The sequence below is a fragment of the Zosterops lateralis genome (genome assembly GCF_965231275.1).
Source record: "Zosterops lateralis genome assembly, chromosome: 24".
In the NCBI taxonomy this organism is placed as follows: domain Eukaryota; kingdom Metazoa; phylum Chordata; class Aves; order Passeriformes; family Zosteropidae; genus Zosterops; species Zosterops lateralis.
Window position 1 is genome coordinate 5,192,387 of NC_139784.1, and position 22,851 is coordinate 5,215,237.

Here is a 22,851-nt window from a genome sequence, read left to right on the forward strand (position 1 = left end):
AGCTTTGAGGTCCCTTTCCACCCAAACTAGTCTGGATTCTATGAAAGGAATAAAAACACCCCCGAGGCGCGATACTGAGGGGCCTCCCCGCCGGCTTTTTCCTTCTCTCCTCCTCCTCCCGCACCGCCCCTACTGCGCGCCGCCATCTTCCCCGCCGGCTCAGCGGAAGTGACGCACCGGGAGGCGGAAGTCGCGCGAAAACCCAACGGCGGAGCGTGGTGATGACGCATTTCCTGTCCCGGTAGCGGCGGGGGACGCGCTCGCCCGGCGGCCGCGATGGGAGGGGGAGACCTGGTGAGGGGGAACGGGGAACGGGAGGGGAATGGGAAGGGAATGAGGGAACCGGGGTGGGGAGACCTGGTGAAGGGAACCGGGAGAAAGGGGAGGGGAATGAGGGAACCGGGGGGGCTGTGAAGGAAATGAGGGAACCGACGGGGTTGGGAGGGGGATAGGGGAACTGGGGGGCCCTGAGAGGGCTCAGGGAACCGGGGGGGTCGAGAGGGGAATGGGGGAACCGGAGGGGGCTGGGACAGGAACGGAGGAACCGGGGCGGGGCGTGAGGGGAATGAAGGAACCGGGGGGGCTGAGAGGGCTCAGGGAACCGGAGAGACTGAGAGGGGGAATGAGGGGAATGGGGAAACCGGGATGGGGATAGGGGACCCGGAGGGGTGTGAGGGGAATGAGGGAACTGGAGGGGCTGAGAGGGCTCAGGGAACCGGGGGGGCCGAGAGGGGAACGGAGGAACCGGGGAGGCCGAGAGGGGAATGAGGGAACCGGGGGGACTGAAGGGGGAATATGGGAACCGGAGGGGCCGGGAGGGGAATGGGGGAACCGGGGAGGAACTAAAAGGCGAATGGGGGAACCGAAGGGGCCGTGAGGGGCCAGGGGAACGTGAAGGGAGCCGGAAGGGCGGGGGGGAAGCAGGAGGGGAATGAGGGGCCGGCGGAACTGAGGGGACGCAGGAATGAGGGGGGCCAGATGGGGCTGAGCGGGATCGGGAGGGGGATCAGAGGGGTTGGGAGGTCTGAGGGTGGTTGGGGGAGATTGAGAGGGGTCAGTGGGTGCTGAAGGAGCTGGGGCTGTGAGAGGGGTCAGGAGAGCCCAGCAGGGTCTGAGTGGAGGCTCAGAGGGGCCATGGGGGGCTGTGGAGGGACCGAGAGGGGCCTGGCTGGGCTGAGGGGCCGCAGGACAGGGATGTGTGGAGTCCCCGGGACCTGAGCCCGATCCTGGGGCTGTTCTCTGGGCCTGGCTCCCAGTGCCAATCCCGTGCTGGTCCCAGTACCAATCCCAGTGCCAGTCCCATGCAAATCCCAGTGCCAGTCCCCATGCCATTTCTGGTGCTGGTCCTCGTGTGAATCCTGCTGCCATTCCTGTGCCAGTCCCTTGCCAATCCTGTGATAATCCCGGTGCCAATCCCGTGCTCTCCCCCCACAGAACCTGAAGAAGAGCTGGCACCCGCAGACGCTGCGCAATGTGGAGAAGGTGTGGAAGGCGGAGCAGAAACATGAGGCCGAGAGGAGGAAGATCGAGGAGCTGCAGCGGGAGCTGCAGGAGGAGCGAGCCAGGGAGGAGATGCAGCGCTACGCCGAGGACATGGGCACCGTGCGGTGAGACGGGGATGGGGACAGCGTGGGGACAGCATTGAGAGCGTGGGGACAGCACAGAGAGCGTGGGGACAGCACAGAGGGCATGGGGACAGTGCAGAGAGTGTGGGGACAGTGCGGGGATGACACAGAGAGCATGGGGACAGCACAGAGACCATGAGGACAGCGTGAGGACAGCACAGAGAGCATGGAGACAGTGAGGGGACAGCACGGGAATGGTATGGGGAGAGCACAGAGCATGGGGAGAGCATGGGGATGGCATGAGGACAGTGTAGGGATGGCATAGGGAGAGCACAGAGAGTACAGGGACAGCACAGACAGCATGAGACAGTAAAGGGGGCAGCACAGAGAGCACAGAGCACGGCGACAGCATGGGGACTGCATAGAGGGCACAAGGACAGCACAGGGGACAGCACAGGGACTGCATGGGGACAGCACAGAGAGTACAGGGACTGCATGGGGACAGCACAGGCACTGAACAGAGAGCACAGGGACAGCACAGAGAGCATGGGGACAATGCAGGGGCAGCACAGAGAGCAGAGGGGACAGTACAGGACTGCATGGGGACAGCACAGGGATAAGCACAGGAGACAGCATGGAGACAGCACAGAGACCATGGAGACAGCATGGGGACAACACAGGGAGTGCAGGGGACAGCAGAGAGAGCACGGGGACACCACAGAGAGCATGGTGACAGTGCAGGGGACAGCCAGCCCTGGCCCTGCTCTGGGGCTGGCTCAGTGCTGCCCGTGCCCCTGGCAGAGCTGTGGGGACAATGGCTGTGCTGCTCATGGAATGGTTTGAGGTGGAAGGGACAACAAAGCCCAGGCAGTGCCACCCTGCCATGGCAGGGACACCTCCCACTGTCCCAGGCTGCTCCAAGCCTTGTCCAGCCTGGCCTTGGACACCTCCAGGGATGGGGCAGCCACAGCTTCTCTGGGAATTCCTATTCCATCCCCTCCCCTCCTTCCCAGGGAGGAATTCCAGGGAAGAATTCCCTCCCAAAATCTTCCCTCTGTCAATTCAAACCCATTCCCCGTGTGCTGTCCCTCCATCCCTTGTCCCAAGTCCCTCTCCAGCTCTCCAGGAGCCCCAGTCAGGTACTGAACGACCCCAGCCAGGTCACCCCAGAGATTTTCCAGGCTGAACAATCCCAACCCTCCCAGCAGAGGAGGAAACTGATGGGGGTTGGATGGAAAAGTCTCCCTCCATCCCTCTGATCCCATCCTTTGGGCCTCACTCCGACACCGACCCATCCCCTGAGCCTTCAAACAAAACAAAACCTTGAAAACAGCAGGATAAATAAAAAGGGGATTTTTTTTTTTTTTGGCACAGAAAACGTGAGGAGAAGCTGGAGTGGATGTACCAGGGCCCTGGGGGGATGGTGAACAGGGAGGAGTACCTGATGGGACGCCCTGTGGACAAATTCATCCTGGACAAGGTTGGGGACGGGGACGCCGGCGGCTCTGGGGACACGGGGCTGCTGCCAGGCTCCATCTTCGCCAGGGCTGGGGCCAGCTCCGTGCTGGACATGGCCACCAAGATCCGGGAGGACCCTCTCTTCATGATCAGGTCTGTGAGAAACACACAGGTCGCTCTTCAAAATAATTTTTAAAGTTTTTTCATAGTTTCATAAGGGAGAAATCAGTGGCAGGAGGTTGGTGGCGGTCAAGGCACCCTGGGTAACCATGGCAACTCTTCTTAGATGCTGCTTATGTTTCATTGGTTAAATGTATATTTATAAAGATTATAGATATTTAAGTATTTCCTTGAACTTGTTTACATGTTCTGGGAATTGTTTAGGTAGGTTTTACCCCTAAGTTGTTTGTTTTGGAGTACGTGCAGTAATTGTGGATCAGAGAATCACAGAGAGTTGCAGGATCACACAGAATTACAAAGAATTTCAGAAACACCCACAGTTACAGAATTACAGAATTGGAGAGTCACAGAGAATCACACAGAATCTCACAGGATCACAGAGAATCACACAGGATCACACAGAATTACAGAGAATACAGAAACACACAGAAACACCCAGAGCCACAGAATTACAGAATTAGAGAGTCACAGAGAATCACTCAGGATCACACAGAATTACAGAAAAACACACAAGTTCACACAGAATCTCACAGGATCACAGAGAATCACACAGGATCACACAGAATTACAGAGAATACAGAAACACACAAAACCCAGAGTCACCGAATTACAGAATTAGAGAGTCACAGAGAATCACACAGGATCACACAGAATTACAGAAAAACACAGTTCACACAGAATCTCACAGGATGGCAGAGAATCACAGGATCTCACAGATTTACAGAATCACACAATCACAGAGGATCACATAGAATTACAATCACACAGAATCACACAATTATAATCACACAGGATCACACAGAATTACAATCACAGGATCACACAGAATCTGACAGATTTACAGAATCACACAGGATCACAGAATCTTAGAGAACCACAAAGAATCACACAGATTTACAGAAGCACACAGAGTCGCAGAGAATTATAGAATCACAGAATTACAGAATCTCACAGAACCACAAAATCACACAGATTTACAGAATCTCAGAGAATCACACTGAGTTAGAGAATCACAGAATCTCACAGGATCACAGAATTACAGCATCTCACAGAATTACAGAATCATACAGAATTACAGAATCACACAGGATCACACAGAATTACAGAGAATTACAGAAACACACAGAAACACCCAGAGCCACAGAATTACAGAATTAGAGAGTTACAGAGAATCACTCAGGATCACACAGAATTACAGAAAAACACACAAGTTCACACAGAATCTCACAGGATGGCAGAGAATCACACAGGATCACACAGAATTACAGAGAATACAGAAACACACAAAACCCAGAGTCACAGAATTACAGAATTAGAGAGTCACAGAGAATCACTCAGGATCACACAGAATTACAGAAACACACAAGTTCACACAGAATCTCACAGGATGGCAGAGAATCACAGGATCTCACAGATTTACAGAATCACACAATCACAGAGGATCACATAGAATTACAATCACACAGAATCACACAGAGAATCACACAGAATCACACAATTATAATCACACAGAATTACAATCACAGGATCACACAGAATCACATCACACAGATTTACAGAATCACACAGGATCACAGAATCTTAGAGAACCACAAAGAATCACACAGATTTACAGAAGCACACAGAGTCGCAGAGAATTATAGAGTCACAGAATTACAGAATCTCACAGAACCACAAAATCACACAGATTTACAGAATCTCAGAGAATCACACTGAGTTAGAGAATCACAGAATCTCACAGGATCACAGAATTACAGCATCTCACAGAATTACAGAATCAGACAGAATTACAGAATCACACAGGATCACACAGAATTACAGAGAATTACAGAAACACACAGAAACACCCAGAGCCACAGAATTAGAGAGTCACAGAGAATCACTCAGGATCACACAGAATTACAGAAACACACAAGTTCACACAGAATCTCACAGGATGGCAGAGAATCACAGGATCTCACAGATTTACAGAATCACACAATCACAGAGGATCACATAGAATTACAATCACACAGAATCACACAATTATAATCACACAGGATCACACAGAATCACAATCACAGGATCACACAGAATCACACAGATTTACAGAATCACACAGGATCACAGAATCTTAGAGAACCACAAAGAATCACACAGATTTACAGAATCACACGGGATCACAGAATCTTAGAGAACCACAAAGAATCACACAGATTTACAGAAGCACACAGAGTCGCAGAGAATTATAGAGTCACAGAATTACAGAATCTCACAGAACCACAAAATCACACAGATTTACAGAATCTCAGAGAATCACACTGAGTTAGAGAATCACAGAATCTCACAGGATCACAGAATTACAGCATCTCACAGAATTACAGAATCATACAGAATTACAGAATCACACAGGATCACACAGAATTACAGAGAATACAGAAACACACAAAACCCAGAGTCACAGAATTACAGAATTAGAGAGTCACAGAGAATCAGAATCACACAGGATCACACAGAATTACAGAAAAACACAAGTTCACACAGAATCTCACAGGATGGCAGAGAATCACAGGATCTCACAGATTTACAGAATCACACAATCACAGAGGATCACATAGAATTACAATCACACAGAATCACACAGAGAATCACACAGAATCACACAATTATAATCACATAGAATTACAATCACAGGATCACACAGAATCACACAGATTTACAGAATCACACAGGATCACAGAATCTTAGAGAATCACACAGAATCACACAGATTTACAGAATCACACAGGATCACAGAATCTTAGAGAATCACAAAGAATCACACAGATTTACAGAATCACACAGGATCACAGAATCTTAGAGAATCACACAGAATCACACAGATTTACAGAATCACACAGGATCACAGAATCTTAGAGAATCACAAAGAATCACACAGATTTACAGAAGCACACAGAGTCGCAGAGAATTATAGAATCACAGAATTACAGAATCTCACAGAACCACAAAATCACACAGATTTACAGAATCTCAGAGAATCACACAGAATTAGAGAATCACAGAATCTCACAGAATCACAGAATCTCACAAGATCACAGAATTACAGCATCTCACAGAATTACAGAATCAGACAGAATTACAGAATCACACAGAATCACGCAGATTTACAGAATCTCAGAGAATCACACAGGATCACAGAATCTTAGAGAATCACAAAGAATCCCAGAATTACACAGAATTACAGAATCAAAGAGGATCACAGAATTACAGAATCTTTGAGAATCACAAAGAACCACCGAATTACAAAATCAAAGAGAATCACACAGAGTTACAGAATCACACAGAATTACAGAGAATTAGAGAATCACAGAATCACACAGAATTACAGAATATCACAGAATCACACAGAATTACAGAATATTACAGAATTACAGAATCACACATAATTACAGATTTACACAGGATCACACAGATTTACAGGATTACAGAGAATCATAAAGTATCACAGAAAATCACAGAATCACATAGAATCTCACAGAATTACAGAAATACACAGAATCTCACAGATTTACAGAATTACAGGATCACAGAGTTACAGAATTACAGAATCACAGAATTATCAGGTTGGAAGAGACCTTTGAGTTCATCGATAAATTAAAAATTCCTTACTTAGAAATTTAAATGGATGTATCTGTGGATTTAAATGGATTTATTTATACATTTAAATTTCTCTATCTATAAGTTTAAACTTCATGATCAGGTGAGAAGAGACACCAACAGAAAATTTTTAATCTGCCTTTCACTGGTAACATTTAAATGAATTAAAATTTTTCTACTTAGAAATTTAGGTTAGTGTATCCCTGAATTTAAATTCCATGGACATTTAAATTTCTGTGTAAGTTTTAAGATTTTGTACCTATGAATTTCAATGTGTATGTCTGTAAATCTGAATTTCTATGAATTTCAATGTGTATGTCTATAAAATTGAATTTCTGTACCTATAAACTGAAAATTAGGTTATACATATCTGCATTTAAATTACATTTTATAAGGTTATTTGATTTTTTAAATAAATATATTTTACTTTTATACAGATATTTGCATTTTATAGATACTTATTTACATTTTTACAAACATATTTATTTACATTTTATAAACACATTTATTGGACTTTCATGAAGATATTTACATTTTTTATAAGGTTATTTGATTTTTAAAATAAATATATTTTATTTTTATGCAGATATTTGTTTACATTTTATAGATACTTATTTACACTTTTATTAAGACACACTTTTATAAAGACCTTTGACATTTTTATAAATATATTTATTTACTTATTTACATTTTTATGAGGATATTTCTCATGGAAACAAATCCTTGTACTCTGAAAAGGGACTGAAAAAGGGAAATTCCTCCTCAGTTTTGCTAAATACACAAAATTTCTCTTTTTTTCCTGCTTTCTGTGTTTTTAGAGTTTGCATTGCTGGATTCTGTCTGTGAAAATGTGATTAAAAAACTGATTTTTTTTTTTTTCCTTGCTTTAGGAAGAGGGAGGAGGAAAAGAAAAGAGAAGTTTTGAACAACCCAGTGAAAATGAAGAAGATCAAAGCCTTGGTAGGTGTGAGCCACGGGGAGGAGCAAAAATCAGAGTTTTTATTGATCAGGACAAGGAGCTGAGCTCTGTTTGCTCCTTAAACTCCTCAATTTTGAGAGAAAAATCTCCTTTTTCTGCCTTTAAATCTTTCAATTTATCAAGATCCATACATTTTTATAGAGATTTCTGTTGCATACACCACAAAGACATTTTTTTACACCTTTAAACAGGAAAAATTCTGCAAATACCTTTCAATTAAAAGCATCTATAACTTTTATTAACGTCTCCGTGTTTTTCTATTTCTTATAATTAATTTCTATTTCTTTGTATTTTTTTTTGGCTCGGGTTTTGTGCCAGGAGCTTTTTCCCATGAGGAATTCTGTTTTTCCCCTGTGATTTGGAGGGATTTTTCTGCCTTTTGCAGCTGCAGAACAGTTTGGATAAGAAGGAGAGGAAGAAGAAGAAGGAGAAGAAGAAGAAGCACAAGAAGCACCGACGGCGCAGCTCCAGCAGCTCCAGCTCCAGCTCTGAGGAGGACAGGGGCAAAAATAAGTCAGTTTTTCTTTTTATTTTTATTTCTGGTGGTTTTTTCAGCTGCTCTCCCTGAGTTTTGTCTTTCTGTTTAATGGTTTTGATTAAATGTTTTGTTGAATGTGATTTTTTTTCTATGTTGGTTTTGTATGGTTAATGTATAAATATAAATAATGTGTATATTTTATATATAAATATAAATAACCAATATAAACATAAACAAAATACATATAAAATACATTTAAATATAGATAACCAATAGAAATATAAATTAAAAATAAATATATATACACAAATATGTAAAAATAAAAATAACCAATATAAATATAAATATATATAAAAATGTAAATAACCAATAGAAATACAAATAAAAGGATATAAATATAAATAACCAATAGAAATACAAATAAAAGTATATAAATATATAAAATATAAATATAACCAATATAAATATAACTAATATATATAAATTTAAATATATAAAAAATATATAATCAATAGAAATAAATAATGTATAAAATGTGTTTATATAGATAAGAATTATACATAATTATAAAAAATTACATGTATAATATAATTAAACTATATATTATATAAATTAAATCAATTATATGTATTATAATTAAATTATATATATTATATAAATATATAAATTGTATAAATTATAATTAGATAAAAGGAGTTTAATGGTAAAAAATGGATTTATTCTTGCTGTTCATCTGCTTCAAAAGGATTTTATTTTATTTTTAGGTCTCAAAAGAGGGTGGACAGTTCCTCCTTGAAGGCTCCTTCTGCCAAAATCCCGGGATATGGCTTACAGGTACACCCTGAGAGAGGGAAAACCAGCAGTTTTGGGAACAGCTGGAACAGGATTATGAGTGGGACAGGATTTAATCAATTTTAGACTCAATTTGGAGCCAGCTAAGCTTTGAAATTCAAATTATGCAGAGCTCAGCCAGACTTCTGCTCAGAATTTGGGATAAGATTTGTTCAGATGCTCAGATTATCCATGGGATGATGGAATGGGTGGGTGGGGACAGCAAAACCCATCCTGTCCCATGGGCAGGAACAGCTCCCACTGTCCCAGGCTGCTCCAGCCTGTCCTGGGACACTTCCAGGGGTCCAGGAGCAGCCACAGCTTCTCTGGGAATTCCACCCCAGGCAGGAATTCCCTCCCTCAGCTGTGCCAAACAAACCTCATCCCCTGTGCCCTGTGAGGGCTGCTCCCATCCCATACCAATCCCAACCCATCTCAGTCCCAATGCCATCCCAATCCCAACCCATCCCATCCCAACCCATCCCATCCCATCCAGTCCAATCCAACCAATCCCAACTCGTCCCATCCAACCCCAATCTATCCCATCCATCCCATCTCATACAATCCTGTCCCACCCCATCCCATCCCACCCATCCAATCCCATCCAACCCCTTCTATCCCATCCATCCCAACCCATCCTATCCATCTATCCCATCCCATCAATCCCAAACCATCCAACCCGACCAATCCCATCCTATCCAATCCCAACCCACCCAACCCCTCCCATCCCATCCAACCCCATCTATCCCATCCATCCCAACTCATCCTATCCATCTATCCCATCCCATCAATCCCAAACCATCCAACCCGACCAATCCCATCCCATCCTATCCATCCCGTCCATCCCATCTCCTCCCATCCCAAACCACCCCACCTCACCCCATCCCATCTCATGGATCATGGATCCCATCCGTCCGATCCCATCCCTCCATCCCATTAATCCCATCCCATGGATCTCATCCCATCCCATGGATCTCATCCCATTCCATCGATCCCATCCATCCACCCCATCCCACCCCATCCTATCTATCCCATCAATCCCATGGATCCCATCCCATGGATCCCATCCCATCCCATCCCATCCCATCCCATCCATCCCATGGATCCCATCCCATGGATCCCATCCCATCCATCCCATGGATCCCATCCCATGGATCCCATCCATCCCATCCACCCCATCCCAGTGTTCCCAGCAGGTGTCTCTGTGTTCCAGGTGAGAGCTCCTGAGCAGGCCCAGCCCTCCCGGAGCCCCCCGGGCCACCCCCGAGCCCCCCACAGACCCCGGGAGCGCTCGCGGAGCTCGTCCCGCTCCCCACAGAGACATTCCAGCAGGAGGAACCCCGAGAGAGCCTCAGGATCTCCCTCCAAGCACAGCAAACTGTGAGTGGGAATTCCCTGCAATCCCATCCCTGCAATCCCAGCTCCCACATCTCTGTCCTGGGGGTGTCCAGGAGGGGACAGTCCCCGTTTTTATTGGGGTCACCCTCTGCAATGTGCTTGGGGTTTGCTTGGGCTTCCAGATCTCTTCAAACTGATCAGTCAGGGCTGTTAAATTGTCTTTTATCAATACAGATAAAATTATAAAAACAGCTATTGCTGATGGAATTCCAGTTCTCTTTGAACTGATCATTCAGAGCTGTTAAATTATTTAATACAGATAAAATTATAAAAAAATAGGTATTTGTTGATTGCTGATGGAATCCCAGTTCTCTTCAAGCTGATCATTCAAAGCTCTTAAATTATCTTTATTAATACAGATAAAATTATAAAAAACCAGATATTTGTTGATTGCTGATCCCAGTTTTCTTCAAGCTGATCATTCAGAGCTCTTAAATTGCATTTGTTTAATACAGATAGAATTATAAAACCATTTATTTCTTGATTGCTGATGGAATCCCAGTTCTCTTCAAACTGATCATTCACACCTGTTAAATTATCTTTATTTAATACAGATAAAATTACAAAAGCAGGTAATTTGTTGTTAGCTGTTGAAATAACTAAAAAGTGCATTCAGAGTTTATTGAGAGCAGGATTTGTCTGTAGAGTGGCCATGTAACACCCCTGGGGCTGTGGGAGACACCTCAGGATGTGTTAAACCCCCCAGGGAATGTTTCTAACTGTGATTTCTGTGTGGATTTTGGTGCTGATGAGGGGGGTTTTGGGTTTGCAGGCACAGCAGCCGGGAGGAGAAGGGCAGAGCCAGGAGCCCTTCCCCCAAAAAGAGCTTCAGGCGCCAGCACACCTCGGGCTACACCAGGTCAGTGGGGCCCTGTCCTTGTCCCTGTCCCTGTCCTTGTCCCTGTCCCTGTCCAGTTCTTGTCCTGTCCCTGTCTCATTCCTGTCCCATCCTTGTCCTGTCCCACTCCTGTCCCTGTCCCACTCCTGTCCCTGTCCCATTCCTGTCCCTCTTTCATCCCTGTCCTGTCCCTGTTTCATCCCATTCCTGTCCCTGTTCCCATTCCTGTCCCTGTCCCATTCCTGTCCCTCTTTCATCCTTGTCCTGTCCTTGTCCCATTCCTGTCCCATTCCTGTCCTTGTCCCATTCCTGTCCTGTCCCTGTCCCATTCCTGTCCCTGTCCCATTCCTGTCCCATTCCTGTCCCTGTTTCATCCCTGTCCTGTCCCTGTTTCATCCCTGTTTCATCCCTGTCCTGTCCCTGTTCCCCTTCCTGTCCCTGTCCTGTTCCCATCCCTGTCCCATTCCTGTCACTGTCCACTGTGAGGGCTGCTCCCATCCTATCCCACCCCATCTCATCCCATCCACCCCATCCCATCCAATCCCATGGGGAAAATCCTGTTTCATCCCTGTCCTGTCCCTGTTTCATCCCTGTCTCTGTCCCTGTTCCTGTCTCTGTCTCTGTTCCTGTCTCTGTCCCTGTCCTGTTCCTGTCCCTGTTTCATCCCATTCCTGTTCCTGTCCCATTCCCATCCCCGTCCCTGTCCCATTCCTGTCCCTGTCTCTGTCCTTGTCCTGTCTCTATTTCATCCCTGTCCCTGGTCCTGTCCCTGTTTCTGTCCTGTCCCTATTTCTGTCTTGTCCCTGTCCCTGTTCCTTTCCCTGGTCCTGTCCCTGTGTCTGTCCCCATCCCATTCCTGTCCCGTTCCTGACCCTGGCCCTGGCCCTGTCCTGTCCCCCTGTCCTCTCCCTGTCCCTGTTCAGTCCCTGTCCCTGTCCTGGGGCACACCTGGAATCCAGATTTTCCTCTGCTGACTGGAATGGGACAGATGAAATACCCAAAAAATCACCCAGAGGAGCCCCAAGGGCTCACCAGGTGCTCCTGGGCTGGGCTGTTGGTTCAGCCCTTCCCAGGACACGCTGCTGGTCCTGCTGCAGGACAGGAGTGGGAATTCTTTGTCCCAGGGAATGTTAATTCTCTTCTGTCAGGCAAAAAAAAGGATCCTGACAGCATCATCTTGGAGATCAATCAAAACCAATTAGGAGATCAATGAAAAGAGGGAGCAAAGAGCCTCCTGCTGGGATGTGGAATATTTAAAAATGTCCCCACAAGCTTTGCTGCTTGGGCTGCCAAAGACAAAAATCCCCCTAATTTTGGGGGGGTTATGGACAATTTTTGGTTCATCTGAGCCTTTCCCAGCCTGAACAATTCCACCACCCCAGAGAGGGGCAGGTGAGGGGTCAGGGCTCCCAGGGAATTCTCTCCAGAGCTGTTTCCCACCCCAACAGGAAGATCTCCCCTGAGGAGCTGGAGAGGAAAAGGCAGGAGATGATGGAAAACGCCAAGTGGAGGGAGGAGGAGAGAGCCAACAACCTCCGGAGGCACCGCAAGGAGGAGGAGCTGGAGCGGGAGCTGGAGAAACTCGACACCAGGGACGGGAAATTCTTCCAGTGAGTCTCTTCTCCTCATCCCAGGGGGATCCAGATCCCGAGGGAAGCTTTGACCTTAAAAAACTTCAATTTAATCTAAACTTAACAGGGCACAAACTTAATAAAACTCAGCATTAACAGAATACTGAAATAAATAATAATAGTAATAATAATAATAATACAATACTTATATAATAATAATAAATAACAATAATAAATAATAATATAGCAATATTTATAAAATCATAATAATAGTAACAATAATAAAACTCAGCATTAACAGAATACTGAAATAAATAATAATAATAATAACAACAACAACAATACTTATAAAATAGTAATAATAATAATAATAAAACAGCATTGACAGAATACTGAAATAAATAATAATAGTAATAATAATAATACTTAATATTAACAATAGTTATAAAATAATGATATAATGATAATAGTAATAAACAATAATAATAAAATTTAGCATTAACAGAATAATAAAATAAATAAATAATAATTATAGTAATGATAATAATTAATAGTTAATAATAACAATACTTATAAAATAATAATAAAACTTAGCATTAACACAATACTAAAATAAATAATGATAATAAATAATGATAATACTTAATAATATATATAAAATAATAAATAAAACCAATAAAACAGCATTATCAGAATACTAAAATAATAATAATGATAATACTTAATATATATAATAATAATAAATAATGATAATGAAACAGCATTAACAGAATCTTAAAATAATAATAATAATTAAAATAATAGTATTTATTAAATAATAGAAATAAATAATAAAACTTAGCATTAACATAATACTAAAATAATAATAATACTTAATAATACATATTAAATAATAATAATTAATAATAAAGCTTAGCATTAACAGTATACTAAAATAATAAATAATAATACTCAGTATTATTAATAAAATACTAATAAACAACAATAATAAAGCTTAGCATTAACAGAATACTAAAATAATAAAATATCACTTAACTCAGACCTAAATATAACAAAGCTTAACTATCCTTAATTCAATCAACACTTAATCTGTATCAAATTAAAATATAACCTTGAGTATAACTCAGAATAACCGCAGCTTTACTAAAGAAAAGAGATAATAATTGAAAAGTTTGACAAACTTGGCAGCATTTTGCAGATTTTGGTGCAGGTTTCCATCATTTGGAGTAAGACAAAGCTCTGATTATTCATTTGCATCCTTCGTTTGCATTGGGAAAAGCAAAATTTTGAAGCAGATAAGGACTTGTCAAACCTCAGTGTCTCTGTGGTTCAGACCATGGAATTCCACATCTCCCCTGGCTTTTACAGAGCTGCTGGTCCCAAATCTTCCCCTCAACACAAAAAAAATTGTTTTTGCTGATTGAGAATCAGGCCCAAGCTGGGCATTGGTGATGTTTTACCACCCTGGGGGTGTTTTATATACAGAAATTCTCTAAAATCTCTAAATATTTTTGGGAGTTTGCAGCAGTTTGAGGCCTGCAAGTCCCTCTGTGGGACTGGAATTTGTGTTTGGCAATAAAACCCCTGAACACAAGTGGTGATTTATTCCCTTGTGCTTGTGGCAGCAAAGCCCTGGGGCTGCTCAGAGCTGGGATCACAAAACCACAGAATCCTGGAATGGTTTGGCTGGGAAGGGACCTGAAATCCCATCTCTGGGAATTCCCTCCCAGGGAGGAATTCCATCCCAATATCCACTCTCTAACCCAAAGCTGCTCTCCTTCAGTTCCAGAGTTTTTTTTTTTTTAATTTGTTTTTGATTTTGTTTTGATTTTTCAGTTTTTCCATAGGTTACATTTTTATTGGAGTTTTTTTTATGCATTGTAAAATCAACAAAGACTGATGTTTAGTAAATAATAGATTTTATTTTTCAGGGGGAAAGATAAATTGATAGATTTTTTTGTTTGACCAGTGAGGTTGGAGAGGTGTCAACCTCATCCCTCAATCACTGGTCAAAGTTTAAATTTAAACTTTATTTAAAATTTGAATTTAAAAATAGTTCAATAATTCCATATTCCAGGAGCTTCTGTTCAAATCCTCATTCCAAGAGCCCTTTCCTGTTCAAATCCACATTCCAGGAGCCCTTTCCTGTTCAAATCCTCATTCCCGGAGCCCATTTTCCTTTTTTGGGAGATAAAATCAAGTTTTCCTGGGTGGTTCAGTGAGAACAGGGCTTATTTCCCTGCTCATTTCCTCTGGCTGCTGTGGCCATGTTGAAATATTTCCTTTTTTTTGTTTTGGGTTTTTTTTTTTTTTTTTTTGTTGGTTTTTTTTTACAATTTGATGGGTGATTGTAGTTTTTTTTCTGTGTTCTTTGGTGACCCCAGAGCTGTGATTTCTCTCTCTGCTCCCGTTCCCTGCAGGCGTTTGAAGCTGGAAAGTGCCTCCACCTCCAGCCTGGAGGATCGAGTCAAACGCAACATCCACTCCCTGCAGAGGACTCCTGCTGCCTTGGAAAAGAACTTTATGCAGAGGTGAAAGCCTCGTCCTGCCCCTGGCACAGGGGAGTTTGTTCCCAAGAGGTGAGAGCTCTGCAGGAACAATTCCAGCTCTGGGAGAGGCGCCGGATCCCGGGGCTGAGCCCTTGGGGGCCCTTCAGGACTTGGGGCTCTGGTTTTGGGGCCTCCTGAGCCCCTTTGTGTTCCATTTCTGATGTTTTCCGGAGCTTCTCCCCACCCTGACTGGGGTCACTTTTGTACATTGTCACCAAACTGTGCCAGAGCTGAAGGTGTATTTTTGTTAATCCTTAAAATGCAGAGCCGATCCACAGCTGGAGGCACATAAAAAACCCAAATCCACACATGAGGGATTTGACAGAACTCCTGTCCCACGCTTGTCACTGTTTCCATCCACACCTCACAGCGTTTGGTGCCTGTGGCTGGCGTTTGGTGGCTCACAGATTTATTTCATTGCTCTTTGACCCAAAAGAAGCAGTTTCTGATGGGAAAATAAGGGTAGCTGGCACAGCAGATATTCCTCTGGGATTTTCTAATGTAAGTAATGTGTATATGTACAGCAGTGTAGATTTATTTTGCTTTTTTAATTAAGAAAACTTGGCTGTCGTTTGTTAAATGTCCTTTGTGGCTCCGGGGCGGGATTGGGAGGGGCAGGGGTGAATCGGCTGCGGGCGGGAAGGGTCGGTGAGGCTTCTGGAGGCTGCGGCAGCCGCTCCTCGGGTGTGTCCGGCCCGCAGGACGCGTCCCGCGGCCGGAGTGTCCCCGTTGTCCCCCCGAGGGTCCCGGCGGGGTCCCCAAGCAGCCGCGGGCCCTTTAAACGGCGGCGCGTGACGTGTGTAACAGCCCATTCATAATTCCAGCCGCCTCGCCGCTGATTGGCTGATTCCGAGAGGGGCGTGGCCTCGCCGGGCGCGTCACGGCGACTGGGCGAGTCCATCTCCGGGAAGAGGAGGGGGGAACGGGGCTTTTTTCCGTCTGCCTCCCTCTCCGTGCCTTGTCGCTCTCCGTTGTTCCTTCTCAGAGCCCAGTGCGGTTCTTCCCGCTCCTTCCGCAGCTCGAACCGGAGTCTTCCTCCTCCCTCACCCGCGGCTCCCCCCGCTGGGGCGGGACATGGCACCTCCCTCTCGCCGCCCCCTCAGCCCGCCGCCATCTTGGCGCCTCCTGGGCGCGGGGCCGGAGCGGGCTCGGCCGGCGGCGGCGGCGGAGCGAACCAACCGCGGGGGCGGGCGGGGGGGGGGGACAGGGACCGAACCACCGCGGCGGCGGCGGCGGGGGGGGAGAAACAAGCGAAAGGGGGAACCTAACGGGCCGGGATTGCCTGGGCCGGGCGGAACCACTGCGGGAGAGGGGGGGAGCCCGGCGGGCCGGGCGGAACCATGCGGAGGCGCTGGTAGGGGGGCGCGGGGAGGGGGTCGGTCGGGTCCGCCATGGCCGCGAACTGCGCGGGGGCCGCGGGGACGGCGGCGGGGGCCGTGGCCGCCGTGGGCTCGGCCCTGAGCGCCAGCAAGACCAAGACCAAGAAGAAACATTTCGTGTGCCAGAAGGTGAAGCTGTTCCGGGCCTCGGAGCCGCTGCTCAGCGTCCTGATGTGGGGGGCGAACCACACGGTGAGCGGCGCGGAGCCCCCACCCCAAACCCAAACCCCCCGCCCTCAGAGCCCCCGGGAAAGGGCCTGGTCCCCTCAGCCCCCATTGCCCCTCAGCCCCCATTGCCCCTCAGCAATGCCCGACCCCCGCAGATCGGAGCCTTCCCCCTCAGGCTGGGCCTTTTTTCTCTCCCCTCGTTGGATCCCAGCCTTCCCTCCTTCTCCATCCCTTCCCTCCCTGGGCTCTGTGTCCCCACACCCCCGACACCTTTTCCAGCCCCCGTTTTCCCAGGAATGATGCCTTTTTGGATGATGCTGGTGTGGAATAATCCCTCCTTTGGCACTGTGGGGGCTCTGAGGACACGGATTTGGCCTCCCCATCCCCGTCCCCTGTGCCACCCCTGTCCCCTGTGCCATCCCTGTCCCCTGTGCCATCCCTGTCCCCTGTGCCATCCCCGTCCCCTGTGCCATCCCCGTCCCCTGTGCCATCCCCGTCCCCTGTGCCATCCCCTGTCCCCTGTGCCATCCCCGTCCCCTGTGCCATCCCCGTCCCCTGTGCCACCCCTGTCCCCTGTGCCACCCCTGTCCCCTGTGCCATCCCCGTCCCCTGTGCCATCCCCGTCCCCTGTGCCATCCCTGTCCCCTGTGCCATCCCTGTCCCTCGGGTTTCCCCCCAGGGCTGTCCCAGGGAGGGATTCCCGGTGTCCCAGCCTGGAGGGGACAGTGCTCTGCCTCACTTGGACAATGTGTCTCCCACCTCCATCCCTCCAAAATTAAGGATCTGGCCCTGGGTTTGTCCCCTTTGGCCCATGTGTGTCCTCCTGGCCTCAGTTCCTCTGGGAACAGGTTGTGAGAGGGTCCCTCGGGGGTGTCTGTGATGGCTCAGCTCTGTTCCACCTCTTTTGGTAATTCCTAAAACCATCCCCGTGTTTTCTCTGGAAATTTCTCCCCGGTTTATGATGGCAGCACGAGGATTGATCCTTGGATGTGGGTGCTGTTCTTGGTGACCAAAGCAGCCTCATCCTTTCCTCAATTAATCCACTTTTAGGGCTCAGACACACCTATTTCTCCAGTGGATTAGTGGATGTTTCCTAGAGAGTGAAAGGGATTTAGGCTCTTTTTATTTTTTTTTTTATTCCAAAACAAATAACACACCAAGAATTAAAACAAAACAAAAAAAAATGCTCTTCTTGCATTCCTGGCCTGCCTGGCTGGAGTGAAAGCTTCCAAATGTGGTTCAGCACGGTGCTGGCTTGGAGGCAAAGGATGTTCCAAGTGCTCCCAGCCTTGCCCAGGAAGCAGGATAATGAGTTTAATCAGCCTTTGATCACTGGTGCCGTTAACAGCCCTGAAGAAATGGAAATTATGGGATTTTTTTTCCGAGTTTCATTCGTGGCCTCATAGGGACTGTTGTTGCTTGCTGGCAATTGGCCTTTTTTGGGTTTTATTTTATTTTTTTTTTGTGTGTGTATTTTTCTTTGTTGTAGCTGTCTGGGCAGTAGGAGCCTGGCAGGAATTGGAATCCCTGGATCAGGCCAGAGTAACTTTGGGAAACACTTGGCTGTGAGATATTTGGGCAGAGGGAGGGAGGCAGAGCTGACACTAAGCTGGTAATGAGATTATATCGGATGTGTATTAGCGAGAAATTGCTGCCAGGAAGGAGCTGAGGGGCTGGGAAAAGGAGGTGAGAGAAGTTCAGCCCTCACCTCCTGACCTTTGGAAAAGGCGTTTAGGATTTCCCAGGAAATCCCTCCACCCTCTCTGGGCCACTTTGGGGTGAGGGTTTGGTGCTTCCCTTGCAGCTGCTCCTGCTGTGGCTGGAGATGATCCTGCTGGGGGTTGGAATGATGTGCCTCCAGCTCCTGGGTTTGGGAATTATTTTGGAAATACCTTTAAGCTTTGTGGAAATCTTTTGGGGGGTTCTTGACTATGAAAAGGAGAGGTGACTATGAAAAGGAGGAGGCTCTGGGCTGTGTCCATGGAGTTCTGCCCTGGGATCCTCGGATGGGAGGAGAGGAAAACAGCTCTCAGCACAAACCCCGGCCTGTGCCAGGAAGATCCTGTCAGAATTGCTCGGATCTGGGATGAGCTTTTTCACTGGACAAATCAAACAAACAACTGCAGAAATCCCCGTGGGTTTGTTCTCCCTTAAAGGAGCTGCTGAGCAGGGTTAGGGCTGGCTCTGGAGAGCACCAGGAGCACCCCAAGAGCTGGAGCTGCTTTCTGGAACACCAGTTTGGAGTGTTTAAATAAACAGGTCCTGGTGGTCCCCAGCCAGAGTTGGGATTGGGATCAGGGTGGGGCTGGTGTGAGCAGGGCCAAACGAGGGTGGGATGACTCAAACAATTTGAATTTTGGACCAGAAAAACCACAGAGGGGAGAGAAGAGCTTGTGTGAAAAGAGGAAAACTCAATTTATGAGTTTTCTGCCAGAGCCTGAACCCAGCAGGGCTGGGGATGGTTCCTGGGGAAGCTTCTCCTGCCGTTGTCATGGCACTGGCAGAGGAGCTGCAGCTCCTGGGGTTGGATCTGTGTGTCTTGGTGCTCCAGGTGTGTTTTCCCTGCCCTGGATGGACGGGCTGGGACAGTTGGGATGGTTCTGGAAGGGAGAGCAGCCACCTCCCAGCCTGGAGAGACGAGCAGAGCGTGCTGTGATGCTCTGGGAACCATGGAAACGGTTGTAAGGGGCTGCTGACGGGAGGGAGGCTCTGGGATCCCGGGCTTTGATCCCACATTGTGGATCTCTGGTGCTGCTGCTTCCTCAGCTGGAAAACGTTCCAGCAGATCTGGCTGCTGGCAGGGGAAAAGGCACAAAAATCCCATTTTTATAGGAATGGGGAGATTTGGCTGCTGGCAGGGAAAAGGCACAAAAATTCCATTTTTATGGGAATGGGGAGATCTGGAGAGATCTGGCTGCTGGCAGGGGAAAGGCACCAAAATCCCATTTTTATGGGAATGGGGAGATCTGGCTGCTGGCAAGGGAAGAGGCACAAAAATCCCATTTTCCTCCTGCTGGCAGGAGGAAAGACACAAACATCCCATTTTTATGGAATGGGGAGATCTGTGCAGCTCTGGCTGCTGGCAGGAGGAAAGATGCAAAAATCCCATTTTTATGGGAATGGGGAGATCTGGGGAGATCTGTGCAGCTCTGGCAGAGAAGAGGCACAAAAATCCCATTTTTATGGAATGGGGAGATGTGGCTGCTGGCAGGGGAAAGGCACAAACATCCCATTTTTATGGGAATGGGGAGATCTGAGCAGCTCTGGCTGCTGATGGGGAAAGATGCAAAAATCCCATTTTTATGAAATGGGGAGATCTGTGCAACTCTGGCTGCTGGCAGGGGAAAAGGCACAAAAATCCCATTTTTATGGGAATGGGGAGATCTGGAGAGATCTGGCTGCTGGCAGGGGAAAAGGCATGAAAATCCCATTTTTATGGGATTGGAGAGATCTGTAGAGCTCTGCCTGCTGGCAGGGAAAAGGCACAAAAATTCCGTTTTTATGGAATGGGGAGATCTGGAGAGATCTGGCTGCTGGCAGGGGAAAGCACAAAAATCCCATTTTTATGGTAATGGGGAGATCTGGCTGCTGGAAGAGGAAAAGGCCCAGAAATCCCATTTTTATAGGAATGGGGAGATCTGTCAGATCTGGCTGCTGGCAGGAGGAAAGATGCAAAAATCCCATTTTTATGGGAATGGGGAGAGCTGGCTGCTGGCAGGGGAAAGGCACAAAAATCCCATTTTTGTGGGGATGAGGAGATCTGTGCAGCTCTGGTTGCTGGCAGGGGAAAAGGCACAAAAATCCTGGTTTTTTTTTTGGGAATAGGGGATCTGTTGGCTGCATGGACGTTGCCCCAGGCAGCTCCAGAGGCTCCATTCCTGGTTGGAGCAGCAGCTCCATCTCCCAGGCCCTGAGGAGCAGTGCCAGCTCAGAGCTGTGCTCGTTGGTATTCCAGGGAAACTGCAGCTCTGGGAAGGGCAGCCCAGCACTCTCAGCTCCCCAGCCTTGGCTCCAGCCCTGCCACAGCAGCATCTGCCACAAATCAAACCCTCACAGGGCACAAATTGGTCCTGGCACTCTGGGAACAGCCCTGGCTCTGATTGACCTCTGGAGAGAGCAGCATATGGCAGCCCCTGGAACCACCCAGGGCCTGGCTCCCACCCTGCTCCTCCCGGGGCTCCTCTTCAATTCCTCCTTCCAGGAGCCCTTTTCTGTTCAATTCCTCCTTCCAGGAGCCCTTTTCTGTTCAATTCCTCCTTCCAGGAGCCCTTTTCCATTCAAATCCTTGTTCCAGGAGCCCTTTCCCATTCAAATCCTCTTTCCAGGATCCCTTTTCCATTCAATTCCTCATTCCAGGAGCCCTTTCCTGTTCAAATCCTCCTTCCAGGAGCCCTTTCCTGTTCAAATCCACATTCCAGGATCCCTTTTCCCGTTTAAATCCACACTCCAGGAGCCCTTTTCCTGTTCAAATCCTTCTTCCAGGAGCCCTTTCCTGTTCAAATCCACATTCCAGGATCCCTTTTCCCGTTTAAATCCACACTCCAGGAGCCCTTTTCCTGTTCAAATCCTTCTTCCAGGAGCCCTTTTCTGTTTAAATCCTCATTCCAGGAGCCCTTTTCTGTTTAAATCCTCATTCCAGGAGCCCTTTTCTGTTCAATTCCTCATTCTAGGAGCCCTTTCCTGTTCAAATCCACGTTCCAGGAGCCCTTTTGTGTTTAAATCTACCTTCCACGAGTCCTTTTCCTGTTTAAATCCTCCTTCCAGGAGCCCTTTTCCTCTTCCAATCCTCATTCCAGGAGCCCTTTTCCCTTTTGGGAGATAAAATCAGGTTTTCCTGGCTGGTTCAGCGAGGAGAAGAGAGTTAATTTCCCTGCTCTTTTCCTCTGGCTGCCGTGGCCATGGGTCAGCTGTTGAATATTCCCATTTTTCAGCTTTTTTTGGACCAAGGGAAGCATCAGCTTTGCCCACCTGTGGGGAGCCTGGATTACAGGATTGGAGACAAGAGGGTGGCACTGCTTGGTCCCTTTCCAGCAGCTTTCCAAGTACTTTTTTTTTTTTTTTTTTTTTTTTTTTTTTTCCAGGAATAGATTGGTTTTGCTATCACCAGTGGATCCTTTTATTTTATTTATCTTTTATTTCCATCTCAAAGCATCCTGGTTGTCCCCAGAGGAATTATTGACTCCAAGATTCACTCTTCCCTGGCGTTTTTAGCGTGGATACTGATTAATCATGCTCTAATTCATGGAAAACAGGGTTTTTTCCCCTCAAACCTTCACCCAGTTGCTGCTCTGTGCAGAGTTTTGATGCAGCTGTGGGTTTGTCTCAGTGCTAAAAAGTGATTTTTTCCCCGTGTGTCTTTTACCTCCTTCCCCAGAGCATCCTGAAGTTTTAACTAAAGCTCACCAAGATGCCTGATTGGAAAGCTTTGAGGAGAACAAAGTATCTTTATTTTTCCTGTAGCAAAAGATCCCTGAAGAGAGTGGGGCTCTCCCACACTCCATCAGCTGCATCTTGTTAGTAAACAAACGGCATTTCCCCATCAATTTACTAATGCTAATTGCCACTCTGAGCCTGCAGTCAGGTTTTGAAAACGAAATTAATGCCTGGCCCGTTCATCCCCAACAGCTGTCCCTGAATGACACGGAATGTTGATGTGGCTTTTATTGGGAAAGGGAATTGGTTTTGGTGGTGAAATCATCGAGGCAGAGTCCTGAAGAATTTCAGTGACCAGGAAGGAAAAGCTTGGCACAGAGAGAGAGGGAAGAGGTGTTTTTGCAGCCCTGAAAAAGTGGGTTGTGCTGAGGGTGAAAGGTTTGAGCAC

General features: G+C 46.8%; 2 protein-coding genes across 3 annotated transcripts in view; both read left to right on the forward strand.

The window, feature by feature from the left end:
• The first annotated feature begins 202 nt into the window (after window positions 1-202).
• On the forward strand, window positions 203-16,021 carry CWC25 (CWC25 spliceosome associated protein homolog). 2 transcript variants are annotated; one of them, XM_083877583.1, is made up of 11 exons: window positions 203-294; window positions 1,435-1,607; window positions 2,940-3,176; window positions 7,730-7,799; window positions 8,204-8,331; window positions 9,061-9,130; window positions 10,341-10,507; window positions 11,298-11,384; window positions 12,812-12,973; window positions 15,355-15,513; window positions 15,749-16,021. In XM_083877583.1, the coding sequence occupies exons 1-10, from the start codon at window positions 277-279 to the stop codon at window positions 15,467-15,469; spliced, it is 1,227 nt and encodes a 408-aa protein (XP_083733709.1). In that variant the 5' UTR covers window positions 203-276; the 3' UTR covers window positions 15,470-15,513; window positions 15,749-16,021. The 2 variants fall into 2 exon arrangements, with proteins under 2 accessions (XP_083733709.1, XP_083733708.1); XM_083877582.1 differs by having other exon boundaries at window positions 15,355-16,021.
• An 853-nt stretch (window positions 16,022-16,874) lies between these two features.
• Window positions 16,875-22,851, forward strand: part of PIP4K2B (phosphatidylinositol-5-phosphate 4-kinase type 2 beta) — a gene marked incomplete at its 5' end in the record, with an annotated part of 32,941 nt that continues 26,964 nt past the window's right edge. The window contains one exon of the mRNA XM_083877581.1: window positions 16,875-17,054. Coding sequence (XP_083733707.1) covers window positions 16,875-17,054 — 180 coding nt within the window. The remainder of the gene's footprint in view (window positions 17,055-22,851) is intronic.

Coding starts and splice junctions, on each gene's coding strand:
- CWC25 (XM_083877582.1), top strand. Junction 7,800..8,203: donor TGAAGAAGATCAAAGCCTTG/GTAGGTGTGAGC, acceptor TGCCTTTTGCAG/CTGCAGAACAGTTTGGATAA. Junction 11,385..12,811: donor CACACCTCGGGCTACACCAG/GTCAGTGGGGCC, acceptor CCACCCCAACAG/GAAGATCTCCCCTGAGGAGC.